Below are 18,669 nucleotides of genomic sequence, written 5' to 3' on the forward strand. Positions count from 1 at the left end.
GGTACTTTTTTTTTCTGAGTGAAAGGTACGCTTGTAAAGCTTATAACAATCCTGGAAATAGAGTATTATCCTCAATCCATAGATTAGAATCAATGGAACACAAGTAAGGGGCTATGGTAGGCAGAATTCTAAGATGGCTCTCAAGATTCCCACCCCTTTGGGTACATGCCTTGTATAATCCGTCCCCCTTGAGTGTGGCCAAGACTTGTAAATATGAAGGGCTGTCACTCTAGCAATTATTATGTTATATAGCAGAAGGGATTTTGCAGATGTAATTAAGGTCTGTAATCAGTTGGCTTTGATTAAAAAGGGGATTATCCTGGATGGGTCTGACCTAATCAGGTGAGGTCTTAAAAGAAGTTAGATTTCAAATGAGAGGGAGATTCTCTTTGTGGTCTTGAAGTATAAACAGTAACAAAAATGAACTGTCTATGATGGGCCATGTGGTGAGGACCTTAGGGTTGTCTCTAGTTGCTAAGAGTGGTTCCCTGTTGTCAGTTGCCAAGAAGAGGAGGACTTCAGTCATATGGCTGCAAAGAAATAAATTTTGTCAACACATTGAGGGAGCTTGGAAGTGGGTCTTTCCGTAGTTTAACCTCCAGATGAGGATGCCGCTGGCTGGCATCTTGATTTCAGCCTGGGGGACCCTGAGCCAAGAATCCGGTTCAGTCTATTCCTGACCCATGGCACCTGAGATAAGAAATTGTGTTGCCTTAAGCTGCTAGGTTTGTGGCAATCTGTTATGCAGCTATATAAAACAAATACAGGAGCGAATCCAAACTCAATAAGTCATGAAAAAACCCTGCCTAGAAAAATCTGTTGAAAAATGTGTTTTTCTTTACTAGCGGGGTTTTCACAGCTTTTAAAACCTTTGCCAACAAAGTCCAATGAATGAAGATTCACCTCCAGAGAAAATGTATCACTTAATGGTTTCCACCTCCTACCTTGATACCAAGCAACACTGATAAGGACATTTCCAAATGTCTTGCAAGGTGGATGTCTTTAGGATTCTGATGATGGTTGATAAAAAACAATGAAAAAAATCAAATCAGTGGGAATGGTTTGGATTTATTTCTCCAGTGCGAATTCATTTCCACTGGACCCATATGTAATATAATATCTCATCTGTTTCTTTGGCTGGTTGGTTTGACATTTTCTTAAAGGTGAACCAAATTCCCCAGGGCCATATGTGATACACTTTTTAATAACTGAAATAGTAAGGATATATTACTTACTATTTTTTTTTTTTTTTTTTTTTTACCAGAGGAACTCTTTTCTCCTGAGATCACATTTTGGACTAGGTTGCTAAGAAACCAGCTTCTTACTCAAGGCCCCAGACAATCTTTGTCCTACCTTTAGTTCAGCAGTTCCCAGAAAGAGGTGGCTTCTTTTGTCTACCTTGAAAATGCCAACTAAATGAGGTTATTTATTCATCACTGGACTATCAGTGGTGCCGAGAATTAAGCCCAATGGCCACCATGGCCTTCTCTGTGCTCACCTCTGGCCTGCCATGCTTAGATGCTTCTAGACCAGCGGATAATTGATATTCCTGGTTCCACACTGGCCATCGCTTCACAGTTGTAACTCATCTGCATCTGTATGATGCCTTGTTGTTACACTTATCCGTTTGTGGCTTTGAAAATAGTGAAAGCAAAATAAAATACCTAATCAAAATAGAGTCACGCCTAAGGGCTCTCCAAGCCATCATGGATTTTTAAAAAGAAGCTGTGATGCCCCAGCGTCATGCACTGCCAAGTTCTGTGCAACAGAAGGCCATGAGTGTGACACCCGTGTGGTCTTATTAAAAAGGGGGATTACGTACATAGTACTTGAGCTTTGCGGGTATGTTAAGAAACCAAATTCAGAGACTTGCCCGTGCAAAGTAAAATATAGCTCTGTTTTGTATAGTTACCACATTTAATATGGAATATATATTTCATTCATGTATTCGGAATACATATAATATGGACAGAAGTGAATGAGGAGGATAACACAGAACCTTTAGAATTCTGATAATTTCCTCTATTCACCAGGCTAGAACAATATATAGATATTAAAGCGGAGGAGACGGCTTTTTCTGGATGCAATTGACCCTGGTTACAACTAAGGGGTGATCCCCTTCAGATAATAAACCCATTTAACTCCTGTTTCTCTGCCTTCGCCGGGAGGGCACGACACGATCAGCTTGCTGGTAATGGGTGTTTTGCTGCCGGATGGGTTTCCGTCAAAGTAGACGGTGATGTTGTTGGTCTTCTTGGGCCGGACGGAGTCAATGGCCCGCACGGAGAAGGCTGGGTGCTCCACGATGAAGGAGTAGGTGACTGTGTGGTAGAAGACGTTCTTGAAGGGGATGACTATGTTGGACCCGGCTCGGATCTGGAGGGGACCTTGCGGCTTTGGGGGCATAGCCACTCCGAAGAGGGGGATGATATACTCTCCGCCTGCAACGGATGACAGGCTCAGGGTGCCCTTGGTGTCCCCCAGGTGGCTGGGCTCGAAATAGACTTCCACACTGATTTCCGTGCCGCCCTGAGCCCCCGCGGCCGCGCTGATGACCTTTTCCGTGTGGAAGTCTACACAGTCGGACTGAAAGGAGAACAAGTACACCTGGTTCACATGGGGTCCTGGTGGGTATAGCAGCAGCCCAGGTCCATCCCCAGTCCCTCCACTCTCGGTCGAGCAGGGTATAAAAAGCTGTGTGTCCTTATATAACTCCCTTGAAGACAGGTAGCACTTTTAATTGTTATTCCTATCTATATATATGTAAAAGGTTAATATGTAGAGTGTCCCCTCGGGAATTCGACCAGGAGAATGGGAGTTGGATGGCTCGCTATGACCTGTGCTGATCACCAGGGGGTGGTGCAGAACATGGCAGGTGACTAGTGGCTGCAGCAGGGGAAGGGGGAGGCGGGGAGGCAGGGAGGCCGGGAACCTGATCAGCCCTGATTGCCAGCCAGGCCTAGGGACCATACCGGTGCACGAATTTCATGCACTGGGCCTCTGGTTTTACTATAAAGAAAATGAGGCCCAAAGACATGTGGCTGGATTATGTTAGTGTGGCAGTCATTGCTGTTGCTCCCCATAACCGGCTCTTCTTTCCTACGATACACATGGAAAACCGCATGATCTAGATCAGTGATGGCGAACCTTTTGAGCTCGGCCTGTCAGCATTTTGAAAAACCCTAACTTAACTCTGGTGCTGTGTCACATATAGAAATTTTTTGATATTTGCAACCACAGTAAAACAAAGACTTATATTTTTGATATTTATTTTATATATTTAAATGCCATTTAACAAAGAAAAATCAACCAAAAAAATGAGTTTGCGTGTCACCTCTGACACGTGTGTCATAGGTTCGCCATCACTGATCTAGATCCTCATGGACGGGTGAGACTAGTTCTAGACCAGTGGTTCTCAACCTTCCTAATGCCTCGACCCTTTAATACAGTTCCTCATGTTGTGGTGATCCCCCAACCATAAAATTATTTTCGTTGCTACTTCATAACTGTAATTTTGTTATGATTCTTAATGTAAATATCTGATATGCAGGATGTATTTTCATTGTTACAAATTGAACATAATTAAAGCAAAAACAACATGTAATTATATACGTGTTTTCCGATGGTCTTAGGTGACCCCCGTGAAAGGGTCGTTCGACCCCCAAAGGGGCCGCGACCCACAGGTTGAGAACCACTGTTCTAGACACTCAGTTGAGAGAAGTGAAAGGTGTCACTTCCACACCAGTGTCTTCAGTTGCCCATGCGAGTTCCTGTAGGGACTTTTCACCCGCCTGGTACTGTGCCCGGAAACACGCGAGATGGTGGCTGCTCGTCAGCCCGGATCCCTGAGTGGCTGTGATGAGCAGAGTCCCCTTCTGAGCCTCACTGCATAGATAGTGCAAACGAGAGACAAACCTTTGTGCTTTTAAGCCACTGAGAGATTGAGGCTCTTTGTATGTTACAGCATAATCTAGCTTCTCCTGACTGATAGGACTGACCAAGTGCCTCTATGTCCCTTGACTGTAGCTCTGATGTTGACTGGGCACACACCCACCCAGTGTAAAGGCTACATCTCCTAGCTCCCCTTGTTGCTATGCAGTTTTGTTCAATGGAATGTGAGTGGAAATGATATATGCAGGCCCCCGCTCCCCCCTGCTGCCCTTTTCCCTTGTACCTGGCTAAAATGTGGGTGTCACCGTAAGCTGTCTTGGTCCATGTGGACCAAAGCAACTCTCTACAGAGGGAAGAGCATCGGGACAGGAGCCTGGGTGGCTGATGTCATCGAGCTACCATTCCAGCTCAAACTGCTTATGCCCACAGTTATCTGAGAGAGGAATAAACGTCTATTTTGTTGTCATTTTGGGTTTCTGTTTCAGGAGTTAAGCCTACATTCCAACTGATATATTAGGTAACATATATGGGACATTTACTGTGGGCCAGGCTCTATGAAAATGGTTTTATGTATGTATTTAAAAATCCTCATGGAAATCCTGTAAGGTCAGGGTATTATCACCCTGTAGAGATAAACTTAGAGAGATTTAGTAAATTATTCATACAAAGAATATAGTAAAGCTCAGCCAGCGTGGCTCAGTGGTTGAGCGTCGACCTCTGAACCAGGAGGTCACGGTTCGATTCCCGGTCAGGGCACATGCCCAGGTTGCAGGCTCGATCCCCAGTGTGGGGCGTGCAGATTTTTAAAACTCTCTTGTCATGGATGTTTCTATCTCTCTCTCCCTCTCCCTTCCTCTCTGAAATCAATAGAAATATATATAAAAAAAAAGAATATAGTAAAGCCAGGATTCAAATCCAGGTCTGTTGGCTCCCACAGCCTATACTCATGACCACTAAGCTCTGCTGTCCCCCTTGATTGACTAAGGAGCATGCGCTGGGAGAAAATCTCCCCACCCTCCTCCCAGCTTGTTAAGATAGAAAGTCTTTAAGGAAGAACCCAGGCCTCGTACTATTTCCTCTAGCTGGGAGTTCCCAGGCTCTATCATGCACCGACTCCCCCGAGGTTCACAGTGCTGCACCCCTATGTCCTCCTCCCATTGTTCTTGAGGTCAGCCTTCCGGCAAGGGAAGGGCCCGGGGGTGGGGCCGGGGCTGCTCACCCTGCAGTAGTATTCTGTCTTCTGCCGGGTGTAATTGATGAACTTGGCAAGGATGCTCTGGCCGCTGCCAAGAACAGTCTGGAAGTGGATGGGCTTTTCAGGCAGCGCCGGCAGAGCCTTCAAGTTGAGCTCATACTGGTAGTAACCCAGATCATTGTTGTGCAGAACTAGTCTCCCCAAGGTTTCTCCAGCTCGCAGGGGCTGGAATTCGAATGAGAATGTGCCCTGCGAGGGAAGACAGGGGCCTCGGTGATGCTGCGGGTCCCGCTCCTCCCCTGCCACCCAGGGACCTCAGAGCAGGTGGGTGGCAGAGATGGCGCTTCACACTGCAGTGCTCACACTGATCTGGAGCCCCGGGAACCACTGCCCAAACCGGCCCACTTTTCCTCCCCTGTCCTCTTCCCAACTTCTGTTCCAGGTATTTCGAGATCTGGAATCTGTTTGAATCTAAAAATAGGTCAAGGGTCAAGCACGCTACAGACCCCTGCCAGGGCTGGCCCGACCTCAGGGGTGCGGGACGTGGATCTGGCGGCCCTGGGGGCAGAGCCTCTGTCACAGCTATCGGGGGCCCCGGGCAGTGGGGTCTTACCTCCGAGTTAGGGGGCACCACGAACTGGGAGGGCAGGTTGATGTCGGGCACCCTGCACTCCGTGGCGAAGGTCACCGAGTAGGGCAGGGGGTTCTCCACCTTGACAGAGGCCGATGTGCTCTGCCGGACGGGGCTTGACATCTCGATGGTTTTCATGACGCCTGAAGGGATGACCCTGAAACTCGTCACGTAGTATAAGAACTCGTTGGTCACCTCGTTTCGGAAGATCACCTGAGTTCACGGGAGAGTGGGAGGAAGCAGGGCAGAGGAGAGGGGTCAGCGGGGGTCATCCTCTCTGCGAGCAATGCCTGGGCACGGGAAGCATGGGTACCAGGCTGACGTGGGCCCTCCCAGCCTGTCTGCATCCCCACCAGCCGGCCGTGCTCTTTAGATTCTCTGTTCTGGCTCTTCCCAGGTGAGAGGATGTTACACAGCCTGCGTTTGCTTTGGAGGCCACAGCAGCCCTGGCTAGTGCTGCAGGTGAAGGTCTCCTCAGTGGGGACAGCTGACTGGCCCCGAGAACAAGCATGACCTGGAGAGGTTCATGTTGTAATGGGTTTCACTCCTATTCCTGTTGTTGCCAGAGTAGATGACAACGATGATGATGATGATAATGACGATGGTATCTAACACTTAAGATTTCTGTGTGCCAGGCACCAGCAGTACTTAATTGTTTAATTCACACAGTTTGTAAGCGACCTGATGATTCCCCTCACTGTTGTGTTGTTGTTTCTTTAAGATGATGGAAAAGAGGCTTAACAACATGAATATCTTGACCAGCATCACATGCAGAGAAGTGTCAGAACCAGGATTTGGTTGGACTGGTTCCGGAGCTCACACTTGTAACTGTTGTACATTGTCCCCTCACCCCTGCAACTGACTTGTCATCAACAGGCTGCTCACCTTTTTAAAGTTCTCTTCCTGGGCCATAACCGGTTTGGCTCAGTGGCTAGAGCATTAGCCTGTGGACTCCAGGGTCCCAGGTTTGATCCCGGTCAAGGGCATGTACCTTGGTTGCAGGCAAATCCCCAGTGGGGGGTGTGCAGGAGGCAGCTGATTGATGTTTCTAACTCTCTATCCCTCTCCCTTCCTCTCTGTAAAAAATCAATAAAATATATTTTAAAAAATGTTTTGAAGGTCTTTTCCCGGATGACTGATGATGGTGAGCATCTTCTCAGGTGCTGATGGCTCATTCACATGTCTACTTCGTGAAGTAGAGTCTATTTGATTGTTTTGCCCTTTTCAACACTTTCCATTGTTTATCGTATTATTAGGTGGCCATAGTTCTTCATGTATCTGGCTTTTTACTTTCAACCTCTTCCTGTGTTTAGATTTAGAGTGCTCCTGACACCCTCTGTCTTTTCATTGGAGCATTCAGTCCTTTACATTTAAAATAATTATTTATATGTTTGGGTTGAAATCTGCCCTCCTTGCTCTTTCTTTCCATTGGTCTCATTTTTCATCCCTCTGTTGCGACCTTCCTGTCTTCTGTTGGGTCAGTATGCACTCTTTCAGAATATATTTCATTTCCTCTAATGGCTTCTTAGCTATCTTTTTAAAGGAAAGATTTCTCATGGTTGCTATAGAGCTGACAACGTGAAGTTTTAACTTGTCAAAATTTAGAGTGAGCATTTCACCACTTTCCACTTTCCAACTGACCGTTCATGCCTCCTACCTCACATTTCCCACGGCACAATGTGGCAGCCTTACTGACCTGGAACTTCATTGACCCGTCCGTCCCATTTTTGTGCGTTTGTCATTGGACCTTTTACTTCTACGTATAGAAGAACGTCCACTTTACAATGTTATATTTGCTATAAGTTGACAGTTGTCTTTTAAACAAAGTTATGAGCAGAAAAACATGTTTGAATATTTGCCTATTTATTTACCATGTTTAGTGCTGTTCTTCCCTTCCAGCAGACCCAAGTTCCCATCTGGTATCATCTCCCTTCGGAATGAAGAATACCTATTTGCATTCCAATAACGCTAATGCATTCAGTAATGCAAGTCTCCTGGCAATGAATTCTCTCATGTTCTTTTATCTGAAAATGCCTATTTCACTCTCACATTTACAGGATAGTTTCAGTGAATAAAGAATCCTAGGTTGATCATTTCTTTTTCTTTCAGCACTTCGTAGATGGCCTCCATTCCTTTTGAAGAGAAGTCAGGGGGCACTTTTATTGTTGTCCCCTGTATGTAATAGATCTTAAATCTGGTTGCTTTAAGCTTTTCTGTTTCTGTTTGGGTTTCAGCAGTGTTTCTATGATGATCATAGGCATGGTTTCCTTTATATTTTTCCTGCCTGAGGTTTGCCAAGTTTCTTGGATCTGTAAATCATTTAAAAAAAACCCAAATCAGGGACATTTCAGCCATTATTTTTTCACATAATTTTCTGTCCCATTCTCATTTTCTTTTCTTCTGACTCATATTACTCATGTATTAGACCACCTTATATTTTTCTCTCAGGTCCCTGAGGCTCTGGTTATTTTTCCTCTATCTTTTTTCTCTGTGTTCTTCAGATTGGAAACTTTCTATTGATTTGTTTCACGTTCAGTGTATCTTCTCACATCTCTCATCAGCTGTTGAGCACATCCAATGCATTTTTCATTTCAGTTTGTTGTACTTTTCAGTTCTAGAGTTGGTTCCATTTGGTTCTTTTTCATAGTTTCTATTTCTCTGCTGAGATTCTTTATCGGTACACTCATTAAGATAATATTTTATTGAATTACTTAAAATATTTTCTTTCAGTTCTTGAACATGCTTATAATAGCTTCTTTGAGGTCTCTGCCTGCTAAATCCAGTATCTGTCCCATCTTGGAGTCAGCTTCCATTGACGGCTTTTTTACAAGTCTAGTAATTTCTGTTTGTGTATTGGACACTGTTGATGTCCATTGTAGAGATTCTGGGTGCTGTTATCTTCCTTATACGAGGGTTGATTTTATTCTAGGAGGCAGTGCAATCACTGACACTTTAAACTAGTGTAGGTTTGGTTTCATGCTTGGTTAGAGCAGATATGTGGAAACCTCACGGCGTTCCTCAAGACCTTCCATCTTGGTGGGGCTCGCTATCCAAATTTTTTAGTGTAAGGCTTTTCCAGGCTGGCCCTCAGAAGATCTTATCCTATGGACACGGTGCTTCCTTCTGGCCTCTCAGGGATTTCACCTGGGTTACCGGGGTTACGGAGGTGTTGCTCATGCAGCCTTTCCACTCTGGCTGGGCCAGACCTCCCAGGCTCCCCGGCGCTGACTCATGTAGGGCACCTCCAGTCCTTATCGCCCCTGTGGCAGCTGCTGTCTCATGTAGTCTCTTCCTGTGCATGGGCAGTCCACCTTCAGCCAAGGACTTCGAGGGGAAGCCCTGTATGGACATTTGTACGCCCACTCCCTCCCTATCCTGCTCCCGCCTTTCTGCTGCCTTACCCTGCAGGGACCGGCTATTCTGGCTGCACCAAACTCTGATTTCTGTCACCTCAGCTCACCGGGGCTGCTGCGCTTTACTGAGACTCCAGCTCACTGCACTGCAGTCAGGAAACTGTCCCTGGGCGGAGAGCCAGGACAATCATGGGGCTCATACATTCCCTTCTCTCTGATGAATCGCGGTATTGTGCTGCTTGTTTGCCATGACTGAGAAGACGTGCCCCAGACATTCTGTCCAGCTTTATGGTTTATATGGCGGGAGGCCTAGTTACTCCATCATAACCAAAGGTGCTGTTGGTTTTTGAAAAATTTGTTGTTATTGTTGGTTAAAAAAACCTTTTTGTTATTGTCATTGTCAATGTAAATACTTATTATTGTAAAGAAATTCTGTGATCTGGGCTCATTGTAATTTTTACTCAAAAGTCTTTACACTTACATTCTAATACATATATTTATTTATATATTTCTGTTCATACCTACAGTTTATGAAAATCTCTATTTTCTCCCTACGTTTCTCTATAGAAGAGAAAATATCTGTTATTTCCCCATTTACTTCCAACAGAATGAGAACATTATTTTCATTGCCTTATTTTATTCTTTCCCTTCCTAACTTGAGCCCTGTGAAGATTTCAGATTGCTTTTCAACAATTATTTGAAATTACCCATCAATTTAGATTCTTTGTTCATTATATCCTTGTACTTTCCTCTTGGATTCATTTACTTATTTTTAAAATTTTGTTAATTTAAAAAGTTTTAATTTGTAGTACTTTTTTCAAAGATTGTGTATATGGGTGGGTTACGTTGAGTCCTTGCCTGTTAAAGAATATCTTTATTTTGCTCTCATAATAGTTTTGAGTTCTAGGTTGAAAATCATTCTAAGTAGTTTATATTTTGGGTATATATCTAGGAGTGAAATTGCTGAGTCATATGGTAACTCTATGTTTAAGCATATAAAGAAATGCCAGACTGTTTTCCAAAGTGACTGCACTATTTATATTATCACAGATAAGGCTTCAATTTCTCCGCACTCTCACCAACACCTGTTATTCTTTCCTTTCATCTTTCAATTTCTTTGTACTCATGTGCTAAAGCCTGGTGATATTACTCAGTTCTGTCTTCTCACTTACAAATAATTCTTCCCCAGAGTTCATTACACTATTCAGCTGTCCTCTATGGTTTTCTTTTAAAAAATGTTTTTATTGATTCTAGAGAGAGAGAGGAAGAGAGAGAGGGAGAGAAACATCCATCGATGTGAGACAGAAATATCAATCAGCTGCCTTCCTCATGCCCCCACACTGGGGATCGAGCCCACAACCCAGGCATGTGCCAGACCAACTAGAATTGAACTGGTGTCCTTTTGGTGCACAGGATAACACTCAACCAACTGAGACACACTGGCCAGGACTTTTATGGCTTTCTATTCCAAATATCCTATTTTTCATTTTCAGGGTGTCCAATTGATTCTCTTCCACAACAGTCTGTTCTTATTTCATGGGTATGATTATCTTCCTTCATTCCTTTAAGGATATCTATATACTAGTATATAAAAGCCTCAGTGCCCGTTACGACTAAACGACTGGAACAACCAGAACAACTGGTCGACCAGTGGCTATGATGCACACTGATCACCAGGGGGCAGATGCTCAATGCAGGAGCTGCCCCCTGGTGGTCAGTGAGCTCCCACAGCCAACCTTCTGCGGCCCTTCCCCCACTCGGCCCCCCACTTCCCCATAGGCCTTGATCTCTGGCCAGGCCAATCGACCCCACCCATGCATGAATTTGTGCACCGGGCCTCTAGTTGATAATATTCACTGAAAGTCTTCTTCTGTTTGCTTTAATACCTCTTATCTCAGGAGTTCTTTGTTGAGCTGGTATTTCTGTTTAATGGTGGCTTTCCCCCTTTCAGATATTTTGTGATTCCTTGATTTTAAGGTTCTCTTTTAACTTGTTTGTGAATGTGATCTGAGTGGAGCAGCCTAACTCAGTGATTGTAGGAGTGATGACATGCTGCTGGGTGGGTTTTGTTGTTATCTCTTCTGGCAGGGGAGATGTGTTCCTACTTTCTGTTTTTTTCACATTAAAATCTTTCCCTAGGTAATTCCATTCTCTACATAGTTTTAAATACTATCGATAAATGGATAATTCCCATATATTATCTTCAGCCCTGACCTCTCTTGTTAGTTCACATATCCCCCCCTTTCTTCAAAGCACATACCTCATTTTGTAATAATGCATTCATAGTGCAATTATTTGATTAATGTCCATTTCCCTTCACTGGACTGTGTGTTCCATGAGAATAGGGACTGTGTCTATGTTTGATGATTGCTGTGTCAGCAGCACTTAGTATATGGCATATATGCTCAATAGATATTTATTGAACTAATGAATGAATTAGGAAAAACAGCTCCTATATGAAAGATCCCGTGGTATCTTGGAGTAGATGACTCTGAGTTGAATCCTGGCTCTGACATTACTAGCTATGTGTGTTGAGTGCTCAGCACAATGCTGGACACTCTATAAGCACTCAGAAAATGGGATATTTTATTTGTGTGGCCTGGTATTTGCCAGTCCAGGGTTACAAACTGCATAAGAGTTTTCATGACTCTTCTTCCTTGAAAGCTTGGCATGGGCCTACGTGATGGCTGGCTGGCCTTGCAATCTGGTCTCATCTTAAAGAGCCTGGGGATCCTGACTGCCTTTACCAGGTCACTTTAAATGGTCAGCCCAGCCGAAACCGGTTTGGCTCAGTGGATAGAGCGTCGGCTTGCGGACTGAAAGGTCCCAGGTTCGATTCCGGTCAAGGGCATGTACCTGGGTTGCGGGCACATCCCCAGTAGATGCGCAAGAGGCAGCTGATCGATGTTTCTCTCTCATCGATGTTTCTAACTCTCTATCTCTCTCCCTTCCTCTCTGTAAAAAATCAATAAAATATATATATAAAAAAAATAAATAAATGGTCAGCCCAGCAGGATAAGGATAGGCTGGCTCTGGAGGACTTCTTCACTCCCTAACACCAGGACTGTCAACCTCAGGGTCAGACCTCCAGGGTTCCAGGGCAATGCCTTTGACATATGGATACCTTTGCGCTGTATAGTCCTTCCTTGTGGGAAAAGAAGTTCAGCTTGTAGTCTTTCTTGGATCCAGACAGTACATCAATGTAATCAAGGCCCTTTAAGGAGGCACTTAGGTCTGGCTTCTCTGGTTTCAGCATTTCCACAATGACCCGGAACCTGGGGGAGCCACAGGAGCACAAGAAGGGAGGAGAGAGAAAATGAGATATTTGCCCAAAGAAAGGAACGAAAGGTGCTATCTCTACTCTTGATTTTAGGTAAAACACATGGGTGCAGGGTTCTTGCCTTCACTCTGTCTCTAACAGTAACAGTAACTGCCATTCACTGACCACCTATTATGTGCCAGCTATTGAGTCCGTGCTCTGCATATGTTACAGGCCTTTAATCCCTGTGACGTCTGCAGGAGGTGCATGTCATTACCATCTCCATTTACTAGCGAGGAAATGAGGCCAAGAGAAGGGAGATAACATGCTCAGGTAACATGACTAGTTATTGGCAGAACTTAGGTGTGGGCCTTGACCCACAATGCTCAGCAAGGGGCCTCTTCCCCCAACCTTTGGCTCCTGAACTATAAAAGAAGGGGACTAGGCTGTTTGGCCTCAAGCTCCTCTGGTCCTTGCATTCTTCTCTACTTCCACTGCAAGTCCAAGGTCCAAGGGATGTCCTTCTCTGGCCAGTGGCTTGGGTAATAAGACTGGACACCCAATAATAACCACCATGATTATTGTTATGACAATAGTAATAACTAACATTTCCTGAGCACTTGTTTTGTGCCAGGCACTGTTCTAGGAGGTTCATAGGTAGCCAGCCACTCACAGAGAGCACGAACTGGAGAACGTCTCTGGAGGCTTAGAGTTCAGGCAATGCCTGGCCACATCAGGGAACTTGGTCTCTGGCCCTTTTAGCCAATGTCCTCCAGAGGCCCTGACCAGGGGAAGGGCCAGGCTAGACAGTAGAAGTCCTCCTTCTGTCTCCCCCACCCCAACCCCTTGCCCCACTCCCTTACCTCTGGGGTTTGTTCAGCCAGTTGGTGATTGTCAGGAGCTCAGTGTAGGGCGTCTTACATGGCACTTCACGGTAGATATTGGCCACGGCTTTGGGGGGTTCGGCAGTCCCATGTAGCGCATATAGCCAGCCGGTTCCATCTGGCAGGGGGAAGAAGAGGGTGCCCTAAGGAGAGGAAGAAATGCAATCAGAATGATACCGAGGGGCCTTTATTAGGCACCTCTCAGGCATGGTAGTCACCCGGGATTAACGGAGGCTCTGCAAATGAGCTTAACACTTTGGGGAAGCAGCTGTTTCAAGATTCATAACAATATTCCCATGTGTTTTAACCAGGAATCACAGACAAGGGGTCTTACTTTAGAAAAATCCCTCCAAGGGAAAATGTTACATACATACATAAGCATATATATTAGAACCATTTATAGGAATATATGGAGATAACTTAAATATTCAACACCTGGGGAATGTTAAATAAATCATGAAACCGTCATTCAAAATTTTAGGCAACCATTAGAAATGATTATCGCTCTAGCTGGTTTGGCTCAGTAGTTAGTCCATCAGCCTGCGGTCTGAAGGGTCCCAGGTTCAATTCCAGTCAAGGGCACATGCCTGGGTTGTGGGCTCGATCCCAGTACGGGCTGTGCAGGAGGCAGCTGATCAATGATTCTTTCTCATCATTTATGTTTCTATCTCTCTCTCTCCCTCTCCCTTCCTTTCTGAAATAAAAAAAATATTAAAAAAAATGATTATCATGAAGACTACCCAATTAAATAGAAAAATGCTCATGATAGAATGTACAGTGAAAATGAACAGAATGAAAAACTAGGTATGTTTATGATGGCAGCCAGGGCTGTATCTGCATAGTGTTGGGAGTGAAGATACCAGAAGAGAGGGTCCCCTCTCGTTCGAACAATCTCTGAGCTGCCAAGCTCGGTCTCCTAACCTCTGTCACACCACTGCTCCCTCCAGTCACGCCAGGACACGAACTGATGGGGTGCTCAGCCTACCTGGTGCTTGCGGTTCTCCACGTTCATGGTGCGGGGCTTGTAGGTGATCTCATAGGGCTTGTTTTGCTGATGGGGCTCCAGAGTGATGAACTCGGGCCCCTCCCAGCACTCGCCCTCAAAGATGGGGTGCAGATTCCAGGTCTGGTTGGTGCGATTTGAAAGCTGGATGGTCTGCGTGTGCTTGGAGCGCACCTGGCAGGTGAAATTTACCGTCTGGAAGAAAAGCGGCACCTTACACAGGCGGTGGAACTGACAAGTTCGGAGTTCAAAGCCAAGTTCAGACTGGAGGTGCACATTGGGAGTTGTCCGTTTAGCAGTTTTTTTTTTAAGGCGAAAATACTGGATGCAATTATCAGGAAGTAAGTGCATTTAGAAAAAAGCAGGACTTTAAGGATGGATTCCTGACTGGCACACTCCAATGTTAAGAAGAATGAGAAGAGATGGGAAGGAGCAGCTAATCAGGCAGGAAGAGAACCAGGAGAGGGTGGTATCCTGGAAGCCATTTGAAGGAACTGTGTGAAGGAGGAGGTACTTGTTCAGGGTGTCAAATGCTACCAGGAGGTCAACTAAGATGAGGGTGAGAACTGGCCATTGAATGTAACAACATGGACCAACGTGGTATTGGTGTTAAGAGAGTCAAATAGATCAATGGACAAGAATAGAGTTCAGTAATAGACACACACATATATGATCCATTGGGTTTTCACCAAAGTGCAAAGGCAATTCAGTAGAGAAAGAATAATCTTTTCAACAAATGGTGCTGGAATAATTAGGTATCCATATAAGTAAAAAGAATTTTGATCCATATCTTGTACTACATACAAAAATGAACTTTAAACAGACTGATGATCTAAATGTAAAACTTTTGTCCTGAATATATAAAGAGCTCTGAAAACTCAATATTAAGAAAACAAACAACCCAATTACAAATAAAAGATGTGAACAAATATTTCAACAAAGAATACATATGGATGGCAAATAAGTATCTGAAAAGATCCACAACATCATTAGTCATTAGGGAAATGCACATGAAAAACTACCATGAAATACCACTACATGTCTATTAGGATGACTAAAATAAAAAAGAAAGACCATATCAAGTGTTGATAAGGATGTGATACAAATAGAAATGTCAGATATTACTCGTGGGAATGTAAGATGACACAACCACTTTGGAAAAACAGTTTGGTAGATTCTTAAGAAAGTGAACATATATCTACCCGCTGACCCAGCCATTTACTCCTAAGTACCCAAGAAAATGAAAGCATGTGTTCTTGCCAAGATTTGTTCATGCATGTGTATAGCATTCTGTATGTTTCCATTTACATACCATTCTTGAAATAACAAAATTAGAGAGCTGGGGATCAGGTATCATTTTTACCATAAGCAGTGTTACCAGGAACACAGTGGGCAGTGCACTGTTAGGTTTCTAGGAACAGAGCTAGCAGAGGGTTAACCCAAGGCCATTAAAAACAACAACAACACATGGTAAAGGCGTTCACCCTTCACTCGTGGCTTATAACAGAACTTGATCTAGCCAGAGAGGTCAAGGCAAGCTTCCTTGAGAATGTGATGCTTGAATTGAGAGCTGAAGAATGAATAGGAATTAACTGAATGAAGTGGGAAAAAGAACATTCCAGCAGTGGAAAGAGCATGTGCAAAGGCCCTGTGGGGGCGGGGGCAAGTCTGAATATTTGAGGTGGGCACCGAGGACTATTTGAACAGAGCATCTGTCTCTGGAAGGCCTGGCTGAGTTCACTCGTGGGGCTTGCTAGGCCCACTCTGGCCATGGCCCTTCTGTGGGCAGCACTTACTGACCTCTTTCACTGCAGGTAGTCCCACGCAGACTCCAGACAGGGTTAGGCTCAGCGGAGGGCCCCCCTGGATGAAGCAGAGCAGGTTTTTGTAGAGATTCTCCTTGCCCACCTCTGTGGGGTGGTAGGTCACTTCCAAAGAGACCTCCATGCCTGTAGTGATATAGCCTTCTTCTGGGCTGATGGAGAAATTAGGCTCAAATTTTTTGACATCCCATTTAAACCTTTTCCAAGACAAAAGGAGACAAGGAAGACAGTTTACTAGGGGATGTCCTGGGGGTGTCCTCAATGCTGCTGAGAACAAGAGACTGGAGGTTCACCCCCTGTGGACTCCATGGGACTGGGAGGAGAAAGATCGCTCGGTAAAGCAGAGGCTGTGGGCAGGGTCCAGGTCCCTCCTGGGTAAGGCAACTCGGCTCCCTCTCAGAGCTGAGCAGGGAGGGAAGTGGCTGCATCGGGGACATACACATGAACATGTCTCCACGTGTGCGCTCAAGGTCGCAAGTGGCTGAGCTAGGACTGGAACCTTCCTCAGGCTGTGGCCCTGACCACTCCCTGCACGGCCTCCCAGCCAGATCCAGGGGGTGGAGATGATCCCTTCCTGGGAGAGTTGCATCTGCTCTTGGTGGCATTGGGATGCGATGGCTCTGAGTGGTCACCACTCTGTGGTCTGGCATTTGGTCCAGGCAGGAGACAGAGGGTGGACAGTGCAGACCAATGTGCTTCCATGCAAGGGCTGTCACACCACACCCGCGGGGCTCCATTCGCACCACCGAGTTTGTGTGAGGGGTGCCCTGCAGGTGTGCGGTGTGCAGCCCGCACGGCTTTGGTGGCAGGCCTGAGCACCTGCTAGGAAGAGGGAAGAGTGTGGCAAAGAGAGCTGCCATAGGTGCACCCGGGCTCCAATTCTGTCTTTCCCACCTCCTGGCTGTGTGACCCCAGGCAAGCTGTCTGACCTCCTTGAGCCGCAAATTCACCTGAGAAACGGGAACAACACAGTACCTACCTTGGGTCCCGGGACAGTCAAATGGGCTCTTCTAGGTAAGAATACTCAGCATTGCACCTGCGCCTGGTAAGTTCTTGCTAAATGTGGGGTTTTGGAAAAGGTACTTAATCCCTTTTTACTTCAGTTTTCTTGTCTGTAAAATGGATCAGTCATAGCATTGGTCTCGTAGAATTGTTGGGATTAAATGAGATGAGCCATGCAAAGGGCATCTAACAGGCACTGAGCAAATGTTCTAGAATATTCATTTTAGTCAGCAGGCCATCACAGTCACATTTTGAAGGAAGGAAAGAGATGTAAAAAGCAAAGCGAAGAAATAAAAAGTGGCCACACTTGTAAGACAAGTGTCTAATCTGACCCAGGGTCTGAGCGCTCTGCCCCAGCTCCTACCTGGTACCCACGTCGCCCGTGTTCAGCATGAGGATGCGACGGGTGGCTTTTGTCTGATGCACGACTGGTCCAAAGGGAATATGCTGCTGGTCCAGGGAGACCTCCAGGGCTTGGCAGCAGCCGCTGAGCAGGAAGAGGGGGCGCAGGAGCCCCATGCTCTCCATGAACACTTCCTCGGAGAAGGGGGGGACACGCTTCTTCGGGGCAAAGATGATCTCCAGCTTGCGGACTTCTTTGGGCTTCAGCGTGATGTTGTTGAAGGGGACCAGGGTGATGACCTGGGCGAGAGGACAGTGAGCTTCAGCAGCTGAGGGCAGGGGGCTGCTGAGGCCTCCATTCCTGGAGGTCTTGCTGCTGGGGTGGTAACAGCCCAGGGGGCAAATCTCACTGCTGCTCTCTCTTACCAGCTGTGCCATCTTTGACAAGTGACTTAAACTTCCTGTGACTCATTCAGCTAGATCCGTGGTCGGCAAACCGAGGCTCGCGAGCCACATGCGGCTCTTTGGCCCCTTGAGTGTGGCTCTTCCACAAAATACCACGTGCAGGCGCGCACATACAGTGCGATTGAAACTTCGTGGCCCATGAGCAGAAGTTGGATTTCGGAAAGGAGACAGACGAAACAAGTATACAAGACGAGTGTGGATGGGAGAGTTGGAAGGGGTCGACCTCAGCGAACGTACCTCAATCAGATTGAGGACGTTTTTAGCAAAGGCCAGCTTAGAAGTACCCTAATTAAGTTAATAACAATGTACCTACCTATATAGTTTAAGTTTAAAAAATTTGGCTCTCAAAAGAAATTTCAATCGTTGTACTGTTGATACTTGGCTCTGTTGACTAATGAGTTTGCTGACCACTGAGCTAGATCATTTATATAAAATGTCTGGCACAGCCCAGCTGGTGTGGCTCAGTGGTTGGGCGTTGACCTATGCACCAGGAGGTCACGGTTTGATTCCCTGTCAGGGCACCTGCCTGGGTTACGGGCTCGATCCCCAGTGTGGGGTGTGCAGGAAGCCAAGGATCAATGATTCCCTCTCATCATTGATGTTTCTATCTCTCTCTCTTCCTTTCCTTTCCTCTCTGAAATCAATAAAAATATATTAAAAAAATAAAATAAAATGTAGGGCACGTAATAGGCACTCAGTAAATGTTAATTCTCTTTCTAACCCCTTGCAAAGAACCACTGCTCTCTGCCGGAGGAAACAGAAGAGGCAGTAACACTCAGCACTCTGTGGACTTTGAGGAGCGCTCCCCAGCTCCTTGCGCG

General features: G+C 45.7%; 1 protein-coding gene across 4 annotated transcripts in view; it reads right to left on the bottom strand.

Moving 5' to 3' along the window:
- Positions 1–1,064: 1,064 nt before the first annotated feature.
- The window catches only part of HYDIN (HYDIN axonemal central pair apparatus protein), a 298,798-nt gene continuing 281,193 nt past the window's right edge, over positions 1,065–18,669 (bottom strand). For 3 of the 4 annotated variants that reach the window (XM_070397848.1, XM_070397849.1, XM_070397846.1), the window contains 8 exons: positions 17,406–17,683; positions 16,017–16,236; positions 14,199–14,411; positions 13,193–13,356; positions 12,195–12,345; positions 5,700–5,930; positions 5,111–5,335; positions 1,065–2,586 (listed from right to left, as the gene is read on the bottom strand). In XM_070397848.1, coding sequence (XP_070253949.1) covers positions 2,104–2,586; positions 5,111–5,335; positions 5,700–5,930; positions 12,195–12,345; positions 13,193–13,356; positions 14,199–14,411; positions 16,017–16,236; positions 17,406–17,683 — 1,965 coding nt within the window. In that variant the 3' untranslated portion in view covers positions 1,065–2,103. The remainder of the gene's footprint in view (positions 2,587–5,110; positions 5,336–5,699; positions 5,931–12,194; positions 12,346–13,192; positions 13,357–14,198; positions 14,412–16,016; positions 16,237–17,405; positions 17,684–18,669) is intronic. The other variant, XM_070397847.1, reaches the window with a different exon arrangement.

Source organism: Myotis yumanensis, unplaced genomic scaffold, assembly GCF_028538775.1.
Source record: "Myotis yumanensis isolate MYYU_CA2020_CCGP unplaced genomic scaffold, mMyoYum1.0.hap1 SCAF_18, whole genome shotgun sequence".
In the NCBI taxonomy this organism is placed as follows: domain Eukaryota; kingdom Metazoa; phylum Chordata; class Mammalia; order Chiroptera; family Vespertilionidae; genus Myotis; species Myotis yumanensis.